Consider the following 18,271-nt stretch of genomic DNA (forward strand, 5'->3'; position numbering starts at 1 on the left):
TCAGCAATCCCCTCCTCCAGATAAGTAATTCCACAGACTTCATTGCAAGTACATTTATGTGTTTGTGTCCACTGGAAAAAGCAAGGATGGGAAAAATGCATCAAAATACTAAAAGGGAAATTTAAATTAAAATCATTTTTATTTTTCACCTTACAAACCCAGAAACATAAGGATCCTTTCCTCTCTTTTATACTCTCTTTGAGATATAGACTCAGGAGTGATACTGCTACATCAAAGGGTAAGCACAATTTGATAGCCCTTGGGACAGTTCCAAATTGCTCACCAGAATGGTTGTATCATTTCACAACTCTACCAACAATGCATCAGAATCTCAGTTTTTCCACATCCCTGCCAACATTTAACAGAAATAGTTAATATTAGAGGTGCAATGAGAAGACAAGGCAAACTGACATACTCTTGGTAGAGTTGTAAATAGATTTAATAATCTTAGAAAATAATTTGGAATTATTCAAGAAAAGTTATTCTTTGACCTAAAAAATTTTATCCAATGACCAAATAGCCTAAGAAAATCAAAGATAGGAAGGTTCCCATATACATTAACGTATATATGTATACATAACATAATACATATAATAACTGTATATAATATACAATTATATATATTATATTATATATAATATATTAACATATAATAACATGTACATATAATATACATATAATATATATTATATATTATAATATATAATATTATATATAATAACATATAATAACAATGTACGTATAAGACATAATATATATTTATTTACAGTGATTATTTTTGTAGTAGTAAAAAAAATCTGGAAATGACGAGGATTCCCATGGATTTGGAGAATAGCTGAATAAATGACAAGGACAAGATGGTGCAGTGAGTAGAGCACTGGCCCTGGGAGTCGGGAAGACCCAAGTGCAACTGTGACCTCAGATACTTATCAGCTGTATGACCTTGAGCAAGTCACAATCTCAATTGCCTTAAAAACGAAAATAACCGGCAGGACATGACTGTTATGAAAGATTGTAATATTCAATAATTCAGAGTCTGATTCTTTTTGTACAGCAAAATAACGTTTTGGTCATGTATACTTATTGTGTATCTAAGTTATATTTTAATATATTTAACATCTATTGGTCATCCTGCCATCTAGGGAGGGTGGGAGTAAGAGGTGAAAAAATGGAACAAGAGGTTTGGCAATTGTTAATGCTGTAAAGTTACCCATGCATATATCCTGTAAATAAAAGGCTATTAAATTTAAAAAAAAAAAAAAAAAAAAAAAAAAAAGAAAGATTGTAATATTAGAAATGGTGAATATAAGAAGTTCAGGGGCAGCTAGGGGGCGCAGTGGAGAGAGCACCAGCCCTGATGTCAGGAGGACGCGAGTTCAAATCTGCCCTCAGACACTTAACGCTTCCTGGTTGTGTGACCCTGGGCAAGTCCCTTAACCCCAATTGCGAAAGGAAACAAACAAACAAACAAACAAAAAGGAAATTCAAAGGAATACAGAGCCTCCTATGAACAGTGTTGAAAAAGAGAGAATATGTCTGATAATCAGGGCAGCAAGTGGCTAGAACGCTGGGCCCGGAGTCGGGAAATGCTGAGAGAATGCGGAAGCCTGGAGACGGAACGGGAGCAACACAGGCTACATTTTTCCTTTTCTTTCCCCCCCCCCCTCCCTCTCTTCTCCCCCCTCCCCGTCACGGTTTTCCCTTTTGTTGTGATTTTTTCTCCCAACGTGGTTCGGAAAGAAAAATGTAATTAGGAAAAGAAACGTATGGGGATAAGCAGGAAAGAGGGGGAGGGGGAGGAAGAGTCTCGGCGGCCCGCGAGCCAAGACCCCCCTTCCTTTTGACAAGCGCGGTTCGGTTTTTCTTTCTGCCCCGCGAAAGGCCTCCTTCGCCGCAGTGCGCGGCTGGCCCATTGTCCAGGTATGACGCGCTCCCCGCGGGCCCCTCGGGCTTTTCCGCCGAGTCCTCCTCCCGCTCATTCTGTAGCGAGGAAACTGAGGCAAACGGGCCGGGAAGGGTCTGAGAGCTCCGCGCACTCTGGCGCCGCCTGGCGGCCCGCTCGCACACCGCTCTAGGCTCAGGATGCTCCTGGTTTCCCCGGTCCCTTGGGGCCCGCAGGGGTTTTTCCTGGGATGCTCGGGGAGGTGCCCAGATCTTCCAAAAGCAGCCGGCCGGCCGGGGCCCGGGTGCTGCTCACTGGCTTGGGGAGGGGGAGGGAGGGGAGGAAGCTGCCTGGGTCTCCCCTCAGCCCGCCTCGTCCCGTCGCGGCCGGGCCGGGTTTCTCGCGGCCTGGGGGCTCGTTTCCGTCCCTGGGGTTGGGAGCGCCCTTCCCCCTGGGAAAGCGTCCGAGGCCAGGTGGGAACTGGGGTCGGCACCCGGCCTCCTGCAATTCTTCTCAGAAGTTCGGGGAAATGGCGGGGGCCTGAGGGAGGGGCGGAGGGCCCCATTTCGTCAGGCGGCGGCGGCGGCGGCCTGGCTCCGGGAGAACGGCTCTGCGCCCGTCTCTACACACCTCTCTCCCGGAATAGCTCTAAGAGAAGTTGCGTCTGGAGAGGCGCCGGAACCGCGGGTTTGTTGGCTGGCTGCGCGCGGGACACACGCGCCCTTTCCCGCCCAGCCAGACTAAGGACTGCCCGGCTGGCGCACAGCTGCCTCTGGCCGCGGGTCTTGCCGCAGTTGGTTGCCCGGGACGCTACCTGCCCGGACATCAGCATCTCCACCGCCAGGGAAGCACCGGGCGCGCTTTCTAGACATGCGTGATAGCCTATCAGATGCTGCCCACACGGGCGGGTAACCGTGAAAATAACCGGCATCTATGGACAGAAAGTAGCCTTTGTGAAGAGCTTGGGAAATTTCTTAACTGAAAACGAACATATGTTGCTCAAATTACGTTGGTCAATTCTGCCTTGCCCGTCTGCAGCAATGTGGCTCATTTTTTAACCCTAGAAGTCTCCCAGGGGCACGATGGGGCACTCAATCTCGGAGGGCCCAAGGAGGCTGTGGCCCATTACTGGTGATGACTCAATCATGAGAAGTGGCGTAAAGGTGCAGAGGAGAAGGGAAAAGGCAGGGCTGGCATGTAAGCCTGGGTGGCCAGTCTCCGCTACAGCGCTCAGTGGTAGCTGCCATATTTGAAAAGATCCATTAGGCCTGTAACACTTGATGGATCCTCGGAGAAAAGGACAAAGGGGGTCAGTCAAGGGATTCCTGCAACCACTCCCCAGATCCCCCGAAGCACTCAAGCCCAACTGAAGTCTGCCCCACTTAGGCTGGTGGCCTCCCCTCTAGTCCTTTGCCTTCTTTTACATGGAAACCATAGGCAGCCAACTGGAAAAAGATAATGGGGAGTGGGCATGAAGGGGAGAGTGCTGAGGGGTATGAATGGATTTAGGGACCATCTCCATAGACCAGACATACAAGCTAACCAGTTTTTCATTTTTATTTTAATGGAGAAAAAAAAGTGCAAAACCCCATTTTCCAGTGTCAGCTGTGCCCCTTTCTCCCAACCCCCTCCCCCTCCCAGACTCCTTCCCCACTATCTGGGGGACAGATAGGCTCCACTTCCCACTTGGCCCCCCTCTCCTCTCATGCAACCCCCAAATGGGGTAGGTAAGGATAGAGGTGTCCCCGAAGCATACAGGCCTGGTGGGGGATCGGGGGCTGAAAGGGTATAGGTCCCATTGTCCACCCTGACCCCCACCAGATATCCAGTGGCCCCTCATGGCTCTCATTAACTCCATTCTGGCCATTGCCCTGGGTGGGGAGGAGAAGGGCCACTGGTTTTGTCCTGGGGGGGGGGACACACTTCCCCTTTGCCCTCCCCCTCCACTTTGCCCCGGGGCCAGCTCGGGGCCATTCTTCTCAGTTGGGCAGGGGAGGAGGGCTCTCAGGGGAGAGGCTGGCCTCCAAGGAGGGAGGCAGTGGGCAATATTCCCAAGGTTGAAATACCTTAAAGCAGAGTGGGGGAAGGAAGAGGCTTTAAATCTAATAAATTATTAGCGTTTTAGTGTCCGTTGGGGATGGGGTGGGGGAAGAAGGGTCAGGAGCAGGGGCTGAGCCACCAGGGCCTCCCCCACCCCCTTTACTGGTGGATTTCATTCTCTATAAGGCTCTCCACATAGGATTGGAAATCTGTGTCTGAGAGCTCCTCCTGGGTTATCAAAGTCTCCTCATCGTGCTCTAAGGATAATGGAGGCTCCTCCTTCATAGATCTGGAATTCACGGAGGCCCCGGATATCCCAGAGACCCCAGAGACTTCAGAGGTTCTGGAACCCCCAGACCCGCCAGAACCAGCAGAGTCTCCAGAATCCCTATCTTCTTCTGAGTCCTGCAGCACCTGTGCAATGTACCTCTGTGGGGGGCAGGGGGGAGAGAGAGAGAGTGAAAGGTAGCATGGAACTGTGGGAGGGAGGGGAGACAAGGTGGAAGCAATGGGATTGGATGAAAGGTCTCTGGGTGAACCCATTTCCATAGTAGGGGTGAAGGCAGAGAGAGACTTTAGACATCATCTAACCCAACTACTTAATAGATAAGGAAAACAGCTGCCTGGTTGAGGAGTAACGCCTATGGTCACACAGTACTAGTACTAACAACAGAGTCAGAATTTGAAACCGGGTTCTCTAACTCTAATCAAAACAACAAGCGTTTAATAAACATTTACTACATGCCAGGCACTGTGTTAAGTGCTGGAGATACAAAGAAAAAGCAAAAGCAAAGCCACACCCTGCCCTCAAGGAGCTCATGCTCTTGCCAATACACTACAGTACCTTGGAGAACTCCTGCCATTTGTACATCTTTTTAAGGTTCCCAAAGTGTTTCCCTCAAAAACTTTGTGGTCCTTGGTGAGAGCCGGAGTGGCAGCATCCTTCCTCCCTTGACTTGTGGAGGGAGGAATATGGAAAACTGCCATGAATCTCCTATTACCAACATGACATTGATTTTTCTCTCCTTGTGGGCACTTGGTAGGGAAGGGAAGGAGGGAAGACCATGATGAGAGGTGGGAAGAAGGAATACTCACTGCAGATTTGATGGAGGAGCGATTACCATTGATTCTGGAGTCAGTGACATCCCCTGTTTCGGTGTGATCGATCTAGGAGATGAAGGTTCAATTGTGAACAATGAGGAGAAACCACTGACCTCCAGGACTTGTTAGTCTCCCCCTCCCTGGGAGTTCCAGTTGCTTTGTCCAACAATGCCCAGAGAGCCTTCATTGTCATCTGGCTTCCCCAGCCATCCCCAAATTCCTCTGAGGCTTAACTTGTAGTTCCTACGATGGATTTACCTGGATATCCTCTCCCATCTCACCTTGTAGTTATGAGCACTGAAATATTTGAAGTATCCAAAGCAGAGGTGACAGAGAGAGATGACAATGGTGATGATCAGGACCACAAATGTAAACATGGAAGTGGGAGCCATGAACCCTGTGGGATTTGGAGAAATGAACAGGGTTGGGGTAGGGAGGGATGTGGCTTCTCTGTAACAGCTCTGCCTTCTTTCCTCACATTTCCCCATCCCTTTGCTCCTTTCTATATCCTTTAATCTCTTCCTGCAGTGTTTTCCCCACCTTTTCAATCCCATCCCACTCCATCCTCTTCTCCCATTACTTGACTCCCCCAGAACTTGGGAAAAGCTGTGCAAATTGAGTTATGGTATATTTCAATCCCAAAGGGTCCTGGGCTTTTTCCTTTCCTCTTTCCAACTGGCTTAGACAAGTCCATGGGCATTACTTAGCTTCCCAACTTTAATGTCTCAAGACCTCCCCCTACCTCTGTTCCCACCCTGGTCACCCCATTTCTCCCCAGGCCTCCCTCACCAGCACGCAAGATAGAGAAGAAGAGGAGCCAGAAGAGACAGAGGATGGGTGCCGCCACCACCTGGGTCACAGCCCCAGCGTGGATCTTCTTGTCCAGTTTGGCCGGCAGGTATGCATAGTATAGGTTGTATCTGTCCACCAGGTGCTTCAGCAGCATGTACATGAGCCCTGGGGGGGACAGTTAGGCCAGTGCCCTGACCTCTGACCTCTGACCAACCCTCCCTCCCCTCCCCATTGCAAGCCACAGCCCAACAGGACAGTAATTTATCAATCACTGACCCAATAAGAGCATAGTTTACTTTGTAATGATTAATTTGGAATTACTCCCTTTCTGCCTCCCTCCCTCCTCCCACCTCTGAAATTCTATCATGTGGTCAGTTCCTTTAGGGTAGGGACTTTTAGCCTGGGGTCTGCGAACTTTTTGCTGTTGTTGCTGAAATATTCTGAAAACTGTATTTCAATATAATTGGTTCTGATTCTGAAAATGGGGCCCATTAGCTTTCATTAGATTACCAGAGGGGTCCATGACACAAAAAATTTTAAGTAGTTATCTGGAAATTGAGCTACTTCTTTAGAATGTAAATGACTTCAAGGTAGTTGGCCAACTCCTTAACTTGATCAGTCATTCACATTTAGTATGAATTAACTTAGACTATGGGTCTTGTCCTTGGCTAAACACAATTAAGTACGTGCCTTGAAGGTCTAGGAGTTCTAGGTAAAGGGACAGGAAGGGAGAAGAACTATGGAGGACAATGCCTAAGGAGAAGGGAGACTCCAGAAAAGGGACTGGGGTAGGTTAAAGAGAAGGGTGTCTGCGGGAGGGCTAAAAGGCTAGGCCAATTAAGACAAACCATTATTTTTCAGTTGGCTTTGTCCATGGGTCCCTGGGAAAAGGATTAAGCTGAAATCTGCATTGCTGGGCTATTTGCATAACAGCTCAAGGTAAGGTTTTTTTGGGTGACAGTAGGCAGGAGGAAACCAATTATGAGCATAGACTATTCTACTGTGTCTGGCAGTTCAGAGCAGGGAGGTCTGTGCAAGTTAGGCAAAGTGTGACAAAGTGTAATCACATGCCCTTTGCTAGTTTATCTCCATGATACTAGGGAGACATCAGCAAAAATATCCTCGTACCTTGAGGGGTTTTGCCGCTAGCAATATATGCATTCATCCCAAGGATAGGAGATCTCCATAAATATTGTCTCTGAGGTGGCCAAGTCCCTGCTTCATCCCAAGGGCTGTCTAGCCCAGCCTACCTATAGCAGACATCTCAGGCACAGTCTTCCTCGAGGCTTTCACTTCGGCATCATGACTCATACTTTCCTCTGGTGCTGTCCCCCAGTGCTTCCCCACTAACTCTAAGGTTCCTCTCCTGGTCCTGAGGACTCTTTTAAATGTGCCTAAGTGTGTGTTTGTGTGCACCGATAGATGGAACCTGAGTGCATCTGGGAACGTGCCTAAGTATTCAGGGGTTTGAGCACTTCAGTCAGAGTCTCTGATTTTCTTTCCCATTGTCCTCCCTCCTCCCTCCTTTTTTGCCGGGAGCCTGCAAGGGGCAGACCTGGGTTGGGCTGTTCTCTCCTCCCACCCACAGGCCAGGTCCCAGACTGAGGCAGAGACCGGGTGGGAGGATCCAGGGGCTCTGTCCTCCCATCCCAGGGCTCTGTCCACTCCGGGCCAGGCCTGACCTAACCCTCATAGCCCAGCATAATGTTTCCCAGGTTGAGGAGTAGCCCTGGCTAGGGAAGTCCCCCTCAGCAGGGCCCAAGTCCCGGCGCGGCGCTGCCTACCGAAGGGTACGATGATGGGGCAGGTGATGCTGTAGGTCATGACCACCGTGAAGACGCACATCATCCAGGCATAGGCCGCGCCAAACTGGAACTCGTAGGCCTGGTGCTGGGGGGGAGATGGGGCAGGGGTAGGGGAGTGGGTGGCTCAGAGACTTCTGGGGACCCAAGAGGCAGGGAAATAGGACAGAGATGGAGAGCTGGGAGACCAGGGTGACAGGAGCAGAGCAGGGGAAATGACGCACATAGGGTAAAGAAAGATGAATGGAGCAGGGAAGTAGGGAAGATAAGAATGTAGGGGAAGGGGAAGGAATGAGGGAGGCGAGGAAGATGTTATGGACAAGGGAAAAGGTGATAGGGATTGAAGGAAGGATTGAATGACTGGAAAGGGAAATGGAAAGGGTGACAGAAGATGAAGGAGGATGGAAGGCAGAAGAAATGAGGCAGATGAAAAAGGATGTAGAGGGAAGGAAGGATAGATGATTGGAGTAGAAGACAGAGGGAGAAGGGGACAGAGGAGCTGGGGATGTGTGTGCGTGGGTAGTTGCGTGAAGAAGTCAGAGGACAAAAGCACGAGAAGGAGAAACAGGCTCCCTAGGTTTATCTCCTTAGAAAAAGGATGGAGTGTCCCCTTGTGGGGTTAAGAGCAGATGGCTGCCAATTCTGTTCCCTTTCCCCACTCCCAACCTTGTCTGTTTCTGTCCTTCCCAATGCCCTCCCTTAAGCCCCTCCTCTCCCCCTAACATCTTTTCCCCCTGCTCTGCTCTCCCACCAGGTACCCAGGACCAGGGCCTGAGGTATTTATGGGGGAGGCCCTCACCATACCCGCTTGACGTTGCGCCTTTCGGCGGCGGAGTGAGCGAGGAAGAGGCGGATCATGTATAAGAGCAGCCCTGGGATTCGCAGCAGGTCCATGGCATTGCCGATGAAAGCCGAGGCAATGACGTAGTTGACAAAGAAGGCGCCGTTGTCCGGCAGGAACACACACCTGTGGGCACCATTGGTGCTCCACTACCATGCCCAATGGCGAAGGGCACTACGAGGTTCAGCCCCCAATCCACATACTCACTGGCCCTTCCTATCCCAGCCCTCAGGAGCACTCTCTGGGCCTCCCTCCCACTGTGTCCCTCTGTGTACTCTAGCCCATATGGGGCCCTGTCCACCCTGAGAGATGACCTGTGTAGTCCTACTGTGGGGATCTGATTAACATCAGACCATCTAGCTCCAAAGGAAAATTAACAATTCAAGGATAGTCAGTGCCCCAGAGACTGCAGTTTGGCTTCTCCCACATCCAAGAGTACATCCCAGATGACTAAGTCTCATGCACATGTCATCCACAGGAACCCCCAATGTCCCAAAAGATGGTCCCAAAGCATGTCATCTTTCTCACCCCACCATAAAAACTACCCAGAAAGGCTTGTTGCATGGAGACAGTGTGTTTCCATGGGTAATATACCCATAGAGACTTCCATGGAATGTACTCCACAGACATCCCAAAACATGTTCCTTTGAGCACATTCCCACAAGCACCTTGCCCACTGAGAGCACCAGGGAATGTGGACAATGGACACACCAGAGTGTGTGATCCTATAACCATGGCAGGGGTGCCACAAGACAGCCAGGGGGGCCTCAAAAAATTCCCATGAGTGTTTCCCACAGATGGTCCACACCAACAGTTTAGAGAGTGGGTTCCCAGGAAGGCCCTCAGACACTGCTGAAGCAGGTGTTCCTACAGCTACAGCTCAGCGTGGCTTTCAGATTCTCAGTACGAGATCACTAGAGGATAGGTCCCCAGACACCTAAAAAGTACCCTCAGAGAGACTACCACACCCACATACCAGAGCATGTTCCTAGACCTCCTACCCATAGAAACTACCTGATTAAGGACTGTCAGAGATACCCCTACATATGCCGGAGTTTGCCTCTCCTATATTCTCCTACCTTCTGCTTAACGCTTAATAAATGTTTATTGATTATCTCTCTCACTGACACTACAAGAATATGAACTCCCAATCTAATTAGACCAGATACCTTTTGCCCAGTGCATGTATTCTCAGTGTGAAAATGTCTTCTAGAGCATGTGTCTCTACAGATAGACACCTTAAGTGTGGGTCTCAGACTTACAGAGCATGACTGGCCCCTCAAACCCAAGATAACCTATTAAATAGGGATTACTAGAATACGTGTTCCTACAGAAATTCCAGAGCTTGTCAGCAGGGATACCCTGTACCTGTTTGAGGGCAATCTCAGCATTACCACTACCAGCGACTCGTCCATCCCCCGTTCTGATCTAGTCATCCTAAAGTAGACAATAGAGTCTATCCCCACAGACATATCAGCCACAAAGACCCACAGAAAGTGTGTCCCAGGAACCCCCCAATAAGCAGTAGAGCCTACCCCCTTGCTGATGCTACTACCCTATCCCCATGAGAGGCTGTCATTCTGTCATCCCCTCCACATTTGCTGTAACTTAGATGTCCCCCCATCACTCCTGTGAGTCCCCCTGGTCACTCACTCAAACCGAATAGCCCCTTCAGCCAAGAACTTCTTGTCGAAGAGCCAGCGGAAAAAGAAGTCCAAACTGCAGGGAGGATGAGGGGGAAATGATGTGGGTGAGGGCCAGTCCAGACCACTTCCCCATTCCCTTTCCTTCACAACTCCCAGGGATCAGTCTTTCTATCTTCTTCCCTTCCCCTCCAGAAGAGCTCTACCCCAGGGAGGCAAGAGATCCAGGAAGTAGGTGCCCAATCTCCCTTTGCCTCCTCATTAGGGAGAAGCAGAGAGGGGAAAGTGAGGAGAGGGAGCTTCTCCCACCCCCCCCACTGAGCCGCACATCCTACCTGGTCAGGCCCAGAGAGGGCAGCAGCAGAACCATGAAGATCAGGAAGGTATAGCATTTGTGCATGGTGGTTCTGTTTTCTCCAGAGCTGGGGTGGGAGAGGAGAAAGTTATCACCTTGGTCATCATTATCATCATTAGTCTGGGACAGCAATGCCCTCCTCCCCAAATACCTCTCCATTCTTTTCTTTCCCTTCTCTTCAAAGAACTGGAAACTTAGCATTAGGGAGGACCTAGAAACACTCTCCTTCTCAGTTCCCAAGCCCTTCCCTGATGTCCTAGTTCTCTCTCTTCTCAAAGAATCTTACATTTATTTATGTCTGTATCCATCTCCATCCTCCACCTCCATCTACCATTCACCTCTATTAGGAGAATGTAAACTTCTGGAGGATATATATATATATATATATATATATTTTTTTTTAAATCTCAGGGCACCCTCACTCATGGGCAGTAAATTGAAGTAAAAGGAAGAAGGGAAATGATTTGCTTAAGCTGTCCAAGAGAAGTGGAATATGTGGGATCTGAAATCAGGGAGGGCTCCTCAGCTGAGCCACATGGCCTTCTCCCCAGGGGAGCACAAGCTGAGATGAGATAGAGCTGATCCTGGGTGTCTCACCGTGTCCAATGACTCTCTAGGAAGGTAGAGTAGTAGACAATGGTCGGCAGCAGGGCTGAGAAGCACCACAGCAGCAAAGTGGGGAAGAATTGGGTAATGATAGGGTTCTGCAGGAAAGACAAGGGAAAGAGGTGAGGCCATCATGAAGCTTGGAGTCACCCATCCTGGCCTGTTCCACTGTCTCTATCCACCCTTCTCCTGTTTTCCATTCTGGAGAATTCTGGGAATTCCAATGCAAGATCACGTGCTAGTATGAGCAAAGAACCTATGGAATACTAAAGATGTGAGAGGATCTTGAAGACTACTTCATCCAGACGGTGGTCTTAAGGAAAGTGACTTGCTCCCGGTCACACAGCTAATTAGCAGCAACATTAGGATTAAAATGCAGGCTAGCCAATTCCCCAGTCCAGTATGTGAACATGCATGGGTGAGTGAATGCATGTATGTCCATAGTTGGCTCTCAGGAGAATATTCTCTAGGCGATAGGAGAGAAAGAGGAAGAAGGGCACCAGAGAGGGTACAGATGGCAAAAACAGAGCTGAGCAGGGAATATTTCATTGTACAGAGAGCTGGAGAGGCTCATATGGAAACTGTCCGTGGTGGCAGAGCTGAGGTGTCTCGTGGTAGGGATGAAGGAAGAAATAGCTTACTAATTTAAAAAGTTAACTTATCTAGTTAAGATTTTGAAAATAAGCACATAATCTGTTTTCCTTGGTTCACAGCACTGTCCATAGTAAGTACTTAATAAATGCTTGTTTTTGAAAGTATGTGTAACATTTTGAGGGTGTTCCAGAAAGAAAACCATGCAGTTGACTTCTCACAAAGAATTTATGCTCTAGCTAGACAAGAGGGCTTTAGGATTTAGAAATGGAAAGCATCTTGTAGATCATTTAATGCAACTCACTCATTTTAAAGATGAAGAATCCAAGTCTAGATATTGTATGGAGAGGGGAATAGAGGCAGCAAGTGGGAGTTAGTGTTGTGTGCTAGCTTCTACGTGTGCTGAGGAAGGACTGATGTTGGGGAAAAGGAACCTCACATTGAGAAATTCCACAGGCTTGGTGACATTGAACTTGTCCATTGTGGTGATGATGATGGCAGGAGTGGTGAGGAAAAACAGGAGGATGAAGAGCACCACGTTGATAATCAGGCATCGAAACCACCAGGTAAAGCCACGGATGGAGAGATTTTCCCTGTATGTGTAGTGGATATGAAGGGAAAGAATGTCATCTCCCAGTCTACTCTTTTCAGGACCACCCACTCCCCTCTTTGGAGTCAGTCCTCTCAGCTTTCTTGCCCTATTATTCCATGTTTAATTGGGAGTGAAGGTGGGGTCTGACTTGATAGATTCCAGATATCCTGCCCTCCTTATCCTCTTAGCTTTCTCTGACCCTGCCTCTTTAGCAATCCCCATACACACACCCAAACTTCCTCCTCTCACCAGTAGATGTTCTGAGGATCAGGGGCAAAAGATACTGTCCAGTTGGTGATGTTCAGGGAATCACTGCAGGATGAGCTTCGGGGTTCCCCCTGACATGTACAGCCTTGCCAATTACACGCATTAAAGTCCTTTAGGATACTGCGGAGGGGAAAAGGTAGCTAGAATATATGACTTAGGATAGGGAAGATGACACTGGAAAAAAAGGATACTGGTCACTGAGAGAAAAGACCATAGGGGAGGCAAGACAGAGTTGGAGGGCACTGGAAGAGAGACATATGCATATTTTGTATATGGGATGGTGTCTTTAGAAAATGCACCTGGTAGTCAGAAGTTCTGGCAAGGTGATGGGGTGAGGGACTGGTGGTAGGGTTTAGGGATGTTTGAGGGGCACGCTGTCCACGGGACTTACAGGGCAGCAATGCTCTCATTGTGGAAGGTCACAAAGGCCATGCCCAGCGGCTTCTGGTTCACCTTCTCCTGCTCCTGCTTATATTCTTCTTTCAGCCTCTGTTCCAATTGTGTATAGTACTGAATGGCCTCCACCTGTAGGAGGGAGAAGAGGTAAGGAGTTGAGAGAGAGAAGAAGCTCAAGGTTTTGGGGAAAATAGGCATAAACCAGGAAAGATGGACATTTTTAATCTAAGTTGGGTGAAGATTGGAGGGACCTTGGGGAAAGAGAGGTCCCTTTTCACACAAAATAGCCCTCTATGACAGGCACTGCAAGTAGAATTACTTTACAGATTAGGCAATAGGCTCAGAGATGTCAAGCAGCATTCTCTCTTATCCCTCTCCTGTGCTGAGTCTTTTGGATGCCACAAGGAAGGGAAAGCGATTGGAGCACACAGAGGTGGTTATGTCTGTATTCTGTTGGCATTAATGGGCATGAGCCTCTCTTGGGGGGTGGGAGGGGATGTGCACACGTGCATGCATTTATATCCCACGTTCCCAGCTCATTTTATATATATTTTGGCATTTTTGTAAAGCTGGGTTTTCAGTAGTCCAGACCTCTATATAGGTCCTTGTATATGGCCTCTCAGTGTGTCATCTAGTGTACCCTCCTGTTTCTCTTCTCCTTCAGGACTGCTCTGGGGAGCCCCCTGCCCAGCTCCCAGACACTTCCTGCTGCCTGTCCTCCCTCTACCTCTTCACAGCCTCGAACAGCACAGCAGCAAAGGTGCCCACAAGGCTTGGGGTTGATCATAGTGGGGACGTTTTCTCTGGCCCGCAGATTACTGAAGTATATCCTTCCTCGCTCTGCCTCCTTCCTGTGGGACCGAAGGGGACAAGATCACCCATCAATAGTGAGGCAAGATGAGGACAGCACCCTAACTTTTCACTTTGCTACTACTTCTCATCCTTAAGGGACCTTTGTCTAGTCCATGTGTGGGAGAGTTCAGTTGGCTTTGAAGGTGGAGACCATGCGAAGTCCTCTTCTCTATGTACCTCCCTCAGAACAGAATTACACAAACAGACAGAGAGGAAGAGAACATGTTTTCTTCTGTAGAGCCCTCCAAGAAAGGAGACAATCACAGTCCTTGTCTCTCTATGTGTCAACTCTCAAAGTCCTTCCTAAAATCTAACCAGAGTTCTTCAATCTATCCCCAAAGCTTGTTTTCTTCTAAGATGTTTTGCCATCAGAAGGGACAGGAAAATGGAATCATCCTATGACCCTCCCTCAGAACCACTCACCTCTGATCTTCCAGGGACATCAATTTTGCGACATTGTAGCAAGGCCGGGCTTCAAGCACGGTGCAGTTGGGGTACGCCTCCCTATGACATAATCCCCCATCACCAACTCTGAGGGACAAAGCCCTCTACCAATGTGCCCAACATGTCTTTCCCCCTCCTCCTTGCCCCACACTGGCACTCGGCCTCCAGAGGTAGGGAGGGCAGGCAAGGCCCCACCTGGTGCAGGCAGGACAGGAGGGCCAACTCACTCAAAGTGCTTCTTGATATTTTCTGACTCTGCGTACTTGGAAATGCCATTGATGAAGAGGGTGCGCTTAACCTGAGAGGGAAAAGAGACATGGAGGAAGATGGTTCACTTCGATAGATCTTAACAGTTCCAAGGGTGGCAGAACACTCAAAGTGGGGGGACACAGAGTCTGGAGGGGACTGAGGCCAAAGAAGGTCCCAAAGAACAGCATATGGTGGTAGGGATAGGTGGTGCTAGGAGATCATAATAAAGAGGATGGACTTTGAAGACTAAGGATATTCAGTAATAGACCTGGATTGGAAATAGCATTGCCTCATCTGTCTCATTTCACAAGGATTGTCATGAAGAGATGGCATTTGTTGGATGAAGTGGAGATGGGGAAAGAAGATAGGAAGGGGGGGGGTAAGAAAAAAGAACACGAAAGAGGAAGAGGATGCTGCAGATTTGGGAGGAAGCAGAAGATGAAGGGGGGAACATAGGGGAAAAAGATGGAGAAGAAGATAGGAAAAAGAGAAAGACAAAAAGGAAGATGAGGAAAGAGGAAGTAGGATTAGAGATGAAGAATGAAGGAAATGGACGGTGTGTATTTGAGACTAGGGAACAGGAGCTGAGCATCAGGTGAACTGATATGGAAGTGACATAATTTCTGCTTACCATGTCATCTTCTTTATAGCGCATTTTAGAGGTATGTCTTCGCATGGTATACACAGTGAGTAGTAGGTACAGGAAGGCGAACGAGGTGTGCAGCCATAGCAGGTTGTTACTGCAAAAGAACAGGGCTTTGAAGGAGAACATGTCTAGCTGGGAGCAAATCCTCTGTTTTCATAGCACTAATCTCTAACCTGGTCTAACATTAAATAATTCACTTTGGGATCTCTACATTTCTGACCCTCCCATTGACTCTCTTTCTCCTGTAACCAAATCTTAGATTCTATAAATTCACTGTCTAAAAGGTCTATCACCCTATACTGGTCTATTGCAGTGGTTTTCTAGCTGGGCTCCCTATCTCAAATGTTTTGCTGCTCTGGTCCTTCCTTCACTCCACTATCAAAATGAACTTCCTCAAGTTCAGGTTTGACCATGTTACTCTCCTATTTAATAAACTCCAGTGATTCCCTCTGGAGCACCTGCAGGATCACATACAAAACTCTGGCTTTAAAGCCTTTCCTATTTTTCCAGTTATTCCCCTCTGCCCTCAATGAGTCAGTGTATTGGCCTCCTGCCACCTTTCTCATTGTACTCCATCTCCTGGCTCTGAGCATTTTCTCTGGACTGGCCCTAGACCTGGATTTTTTTCCTTTCTGGTTTCCTTCAGGTTTCAACTTAAATCCTACCTTCTGCAGGAAGTCTTTCCAAAACCCTTTCAGTGCCTTTTCAAGACTATCTCTGTTTTATTCAGTCCATATCTTGTGTCTCTTAGTAGACTGTGAATCCCTTGAGAGCAAGGACTGTTTGATTTTCTTTGCATCTCCAGTGCTCAGCAGAGTGCCTGGTACACAGCAGGCATTTAATAAATGTTTGTTCACCTGACATCTCCTAAAAAGCAGTCTGATGTAGTAAAGGTTCCTAGAGTGAGGAATCAAGAAACTTGGAGGCTAGAGGCTTGACTTCACCACTTACTGGCTGTATGACCTTGAACAAAATCCCTTTACTTACCTCCATCACAGTTATGTTTGTAAAAATGGGGAAAATCTTTGTACTATGTGTCCTACAGGCTTGTTGTGTCTGGGAAACTCCCTTCACTCCAGAGCCCAAAGCCTTCCTGCTGGTGACATATTCCAGGTTAAGTGTCCTTTTCTGATGTGGTTTAAGGCTATTTCCTCTTCTTAGATGACTCTGCCTCCCCATGGTTCTTCCCACAATCCTCTCACACACCCCCTACAGTCTCTGTCTGCCCTTGCTCCATTCCCCACTCTTGTTCCCAACCTCTTCTATTTACTAAGCAAGCCTAACTTTTTCCTGCTGCTCTATTATGTCCGATTCCCACCCATTCATCTCCTTACCTTCTTACCCATGATCATGGTTGTCTTATTTCTTCTCTATCCTCCATGTTACATTGCCCTTTCCTCTTCCCCCCTCCAGCTCCACACTAGTGTATATCTTTTCTTCTGTTTCCCATATCCTTACCTTGAGTCTAGGTTGGCAATGGTAGTTCTCCCAAAGCTGTAGGGGTTGTTTTCTTGGGGTAAAGGGAGAGAGAAAAGAGGGACAGGAGGCTGTGAGCATCAGGAACTGGCCCATCTCCTGCTGCCCAGTGCTTAGCACACAGTAAGAGTTTAATAAACATTTTTTAATTCAGTCACCATTCATTCATTCAGTCATTCAAGCCATTTCCCTCCCCTTTTCCTCCACCCTCCCACCCCCACCCCTTCCAGCAGGTTCCTTGAGAAATTGATAGGAAGCACACCTTCCCCCTACTGACCAAGCAGGTTCCCTGAGAAGTTGACAGGAAGCACAATGCCCACGGAGAGAACACCTGCGACCGCAAGCAGCCCAATGATGTGCCGCTGGAATGTCAGGTAGTGAACTGCATCAGCCCCACACTTGTCCAAGATCTCCTCATCCCTGGGGAGCAGGATTGGAAAGGATAGGCAAGCAGGAGATGGGAAAGGACATGGAATCAGAATCAAGGGAGGAGGGAAGGGCAATCGCCATTCCCTTCTCCTAACTTCTGACCTTCACAGCTATATTTTTCCAACTTCCAAACAAGGAAATATAATCCCCTTGGCTTCTCTTCTCTCTGCAAAGGGATGCAAAATGGAATGAAAGCTTGTTTGTGCATATTGAAAAGTATAGAGGAGGATGGGGAAAAAAAGTGGGAATAGAAAATGAGCAAGGATGAATAAGAAAAAAGAGGTGAGAATGATGAGGGAAGAAAGAGGTATATGTTGATGTCACTTCAAATACTCTGGTCTTCTAGTTGATCAACTCCTGCAACTCCCATGATCTGTATCTTCTTCATTTAACCTCAACCAACCACAAATATCAGATTTTACTTCTTGTCATTGCTCAAATTATACCACTTCTGTATCCTATCTCATGCTTGCTAAAACTGTTTTGTCCTCATTGAGGCCTCTAGTCCCTCTACGAAAACCCCATTTAGTGAGTGCCACTAGTCTCGATTTTCTCTCTTCATTCATGACCCTTGCAGTTGACCACTTCAGTTATACTCTTCTCCTTGCCTCTTTTTTCTATCACTGCTCACACCTTGCCAAAGTGCATACTAGGTTTCCTTTTACCACAGAAGCCTCCTCTGATCTACCATATGAGGTTTATGTGGGCCCCCACTCTTGCACAGCCAATTCTTTCTTATTTGATAATTATATTGCTTGTGATGTCTGTTTCAAATAACTGCTTCTTTCTGTAAACTTCAAGCCATTCCTTCCCTCTCAGTGGAGAACCTTGCCTCCTACATAACTGAGAAAATCAAAATCATCTCTCACCTTTCTCTCTCTAGTCACTATTTTCACTTCTCTTTTCCTTTAGTTTAGCCTCCTCTGGTGCTATGGTCAAGCCCTCTAATTACCTTTTCTCTGCAAGCCTGCCCTTTAAAAAAAAATCATTTCCTCTAGTCTCTGTCATCTCAAGGTCACAGACAAATGCTAGGGAAGAATCATCTGCTCTGTCTGCCTTCCTTCTTTGGTTGCCACAACACTACTCCCTTCTGGCTCTCTTTCTTTATGTCTGACTCTTCTTTCCAGTATTTGCTAAATGAATGAGTCCTTTGTTGGATCATCATCCATGTCCCACCATATAGGTGTGAATGTCCTCAAAAGCTGGGCCCTATTCTCTTCTTTCTCTATACATTTGTACCCTTGGGAATGTCAAAACCTTTCATAAA

The 18,271-nt window shown here is 47.8% G+C and overlaps 1 protein-coding gene across 1 annotated transcript in view; it reads right to left on the bottom strand.

The window, feature by feature from the left end:
* Positions 1 to 4,068: 4,068 nt before the first annotated feature.
* The window catches only part of TMEM63B (transmembrane protein 63B), a 37,820-nt gene continuing 23,617 nt past the window's right edge, over positions 4,069 to 18,271 (bottom strand). Inside the window, exons 7-24 of the mRNA XM_012549082.3 lie at positions 16,853 to 16,995; positions 16,558 to 16,609; positions 15,085 to 15,193; positions 14,432 to 14,502; positions 14,184 to 14,264; positions 13,636 to 13,759; positions 12,904 to 13,037; positions 12,495 to 12,632; positions 12,093 to 12,246; positions 11,054 to 11,160; positions 10,437 to 10,523; positions 10,112 to 10,177; positions 8,422 to 8,584; positions 7,600 to 7,705; positions 5,813 to 5,980; positions 5,305 to 5,420; positions 5,018 to 5,089; positions 4,069 to 4,351 (exon numbers count right to left, since the gene is read on the bottom strand). Of these exons, the coding sequence (XP_012404536.2) occupies positions 4,082 to 4,351; positions 5,018 to 5,089; positions 5,305 to 5,420; positions 5,813 to 5,980; positions 7,600 to 7,705; positions 8,422 to 8,584; positions 10,112 to 10,177; positions 10,437 to 10,523; positions 11,054 to 11,160; positions 12,093 to 12,246; positions 12,495 to 12,632; positions 12,904 to 13,037; positions 13,636 to 13,759; positions 14,184 to 14,264; positions 14,432 to 14,502; positions 15,085 to 15,193; positions 16,558 to 16,609; positions 16,853 to 16,995 (2,161 nt within the window). The 3' untranslated portion in view covers positions 4,069 to 4,081. The remainder of the gene's footprint in view (positions 4,352 to 5,017; positions 5,090 to 5,304; positions 5,421 to 5,812; positions 5,981 to 7,599; positions 7,706 to 8,421; positions 8,585 to 10,111; positions 10,178 to 10,436; positions 10,524 to 11,053; positions 11,161 to 12,092; positions 12,247 to 12,494; positions 12,633 to 12,903; positions 13,038 to 13,635; positions 13,760 to 14,183; positions 14,265 to 14,431; positions 14,503 to 15,084; positions 15,194 to 16,557; positions 16,610 to 16,852; positions 16,996 to 18,271) is intronic.

Source organism: Sarcophilus harrisii, chromosome 4, assembly GCF_902635505.1.
Source record: "Sarcophilus harrisii chromosome 4, mSarHar1.11, whole genome shotgun sequence".
NCBI classification, from domain to species: Eukaryota; Metazoa; Chordata; class Mammalia; order Dasyuromorphia; family Dasyuridae; genus Sarcophilus; species Sarcophilus harrisii.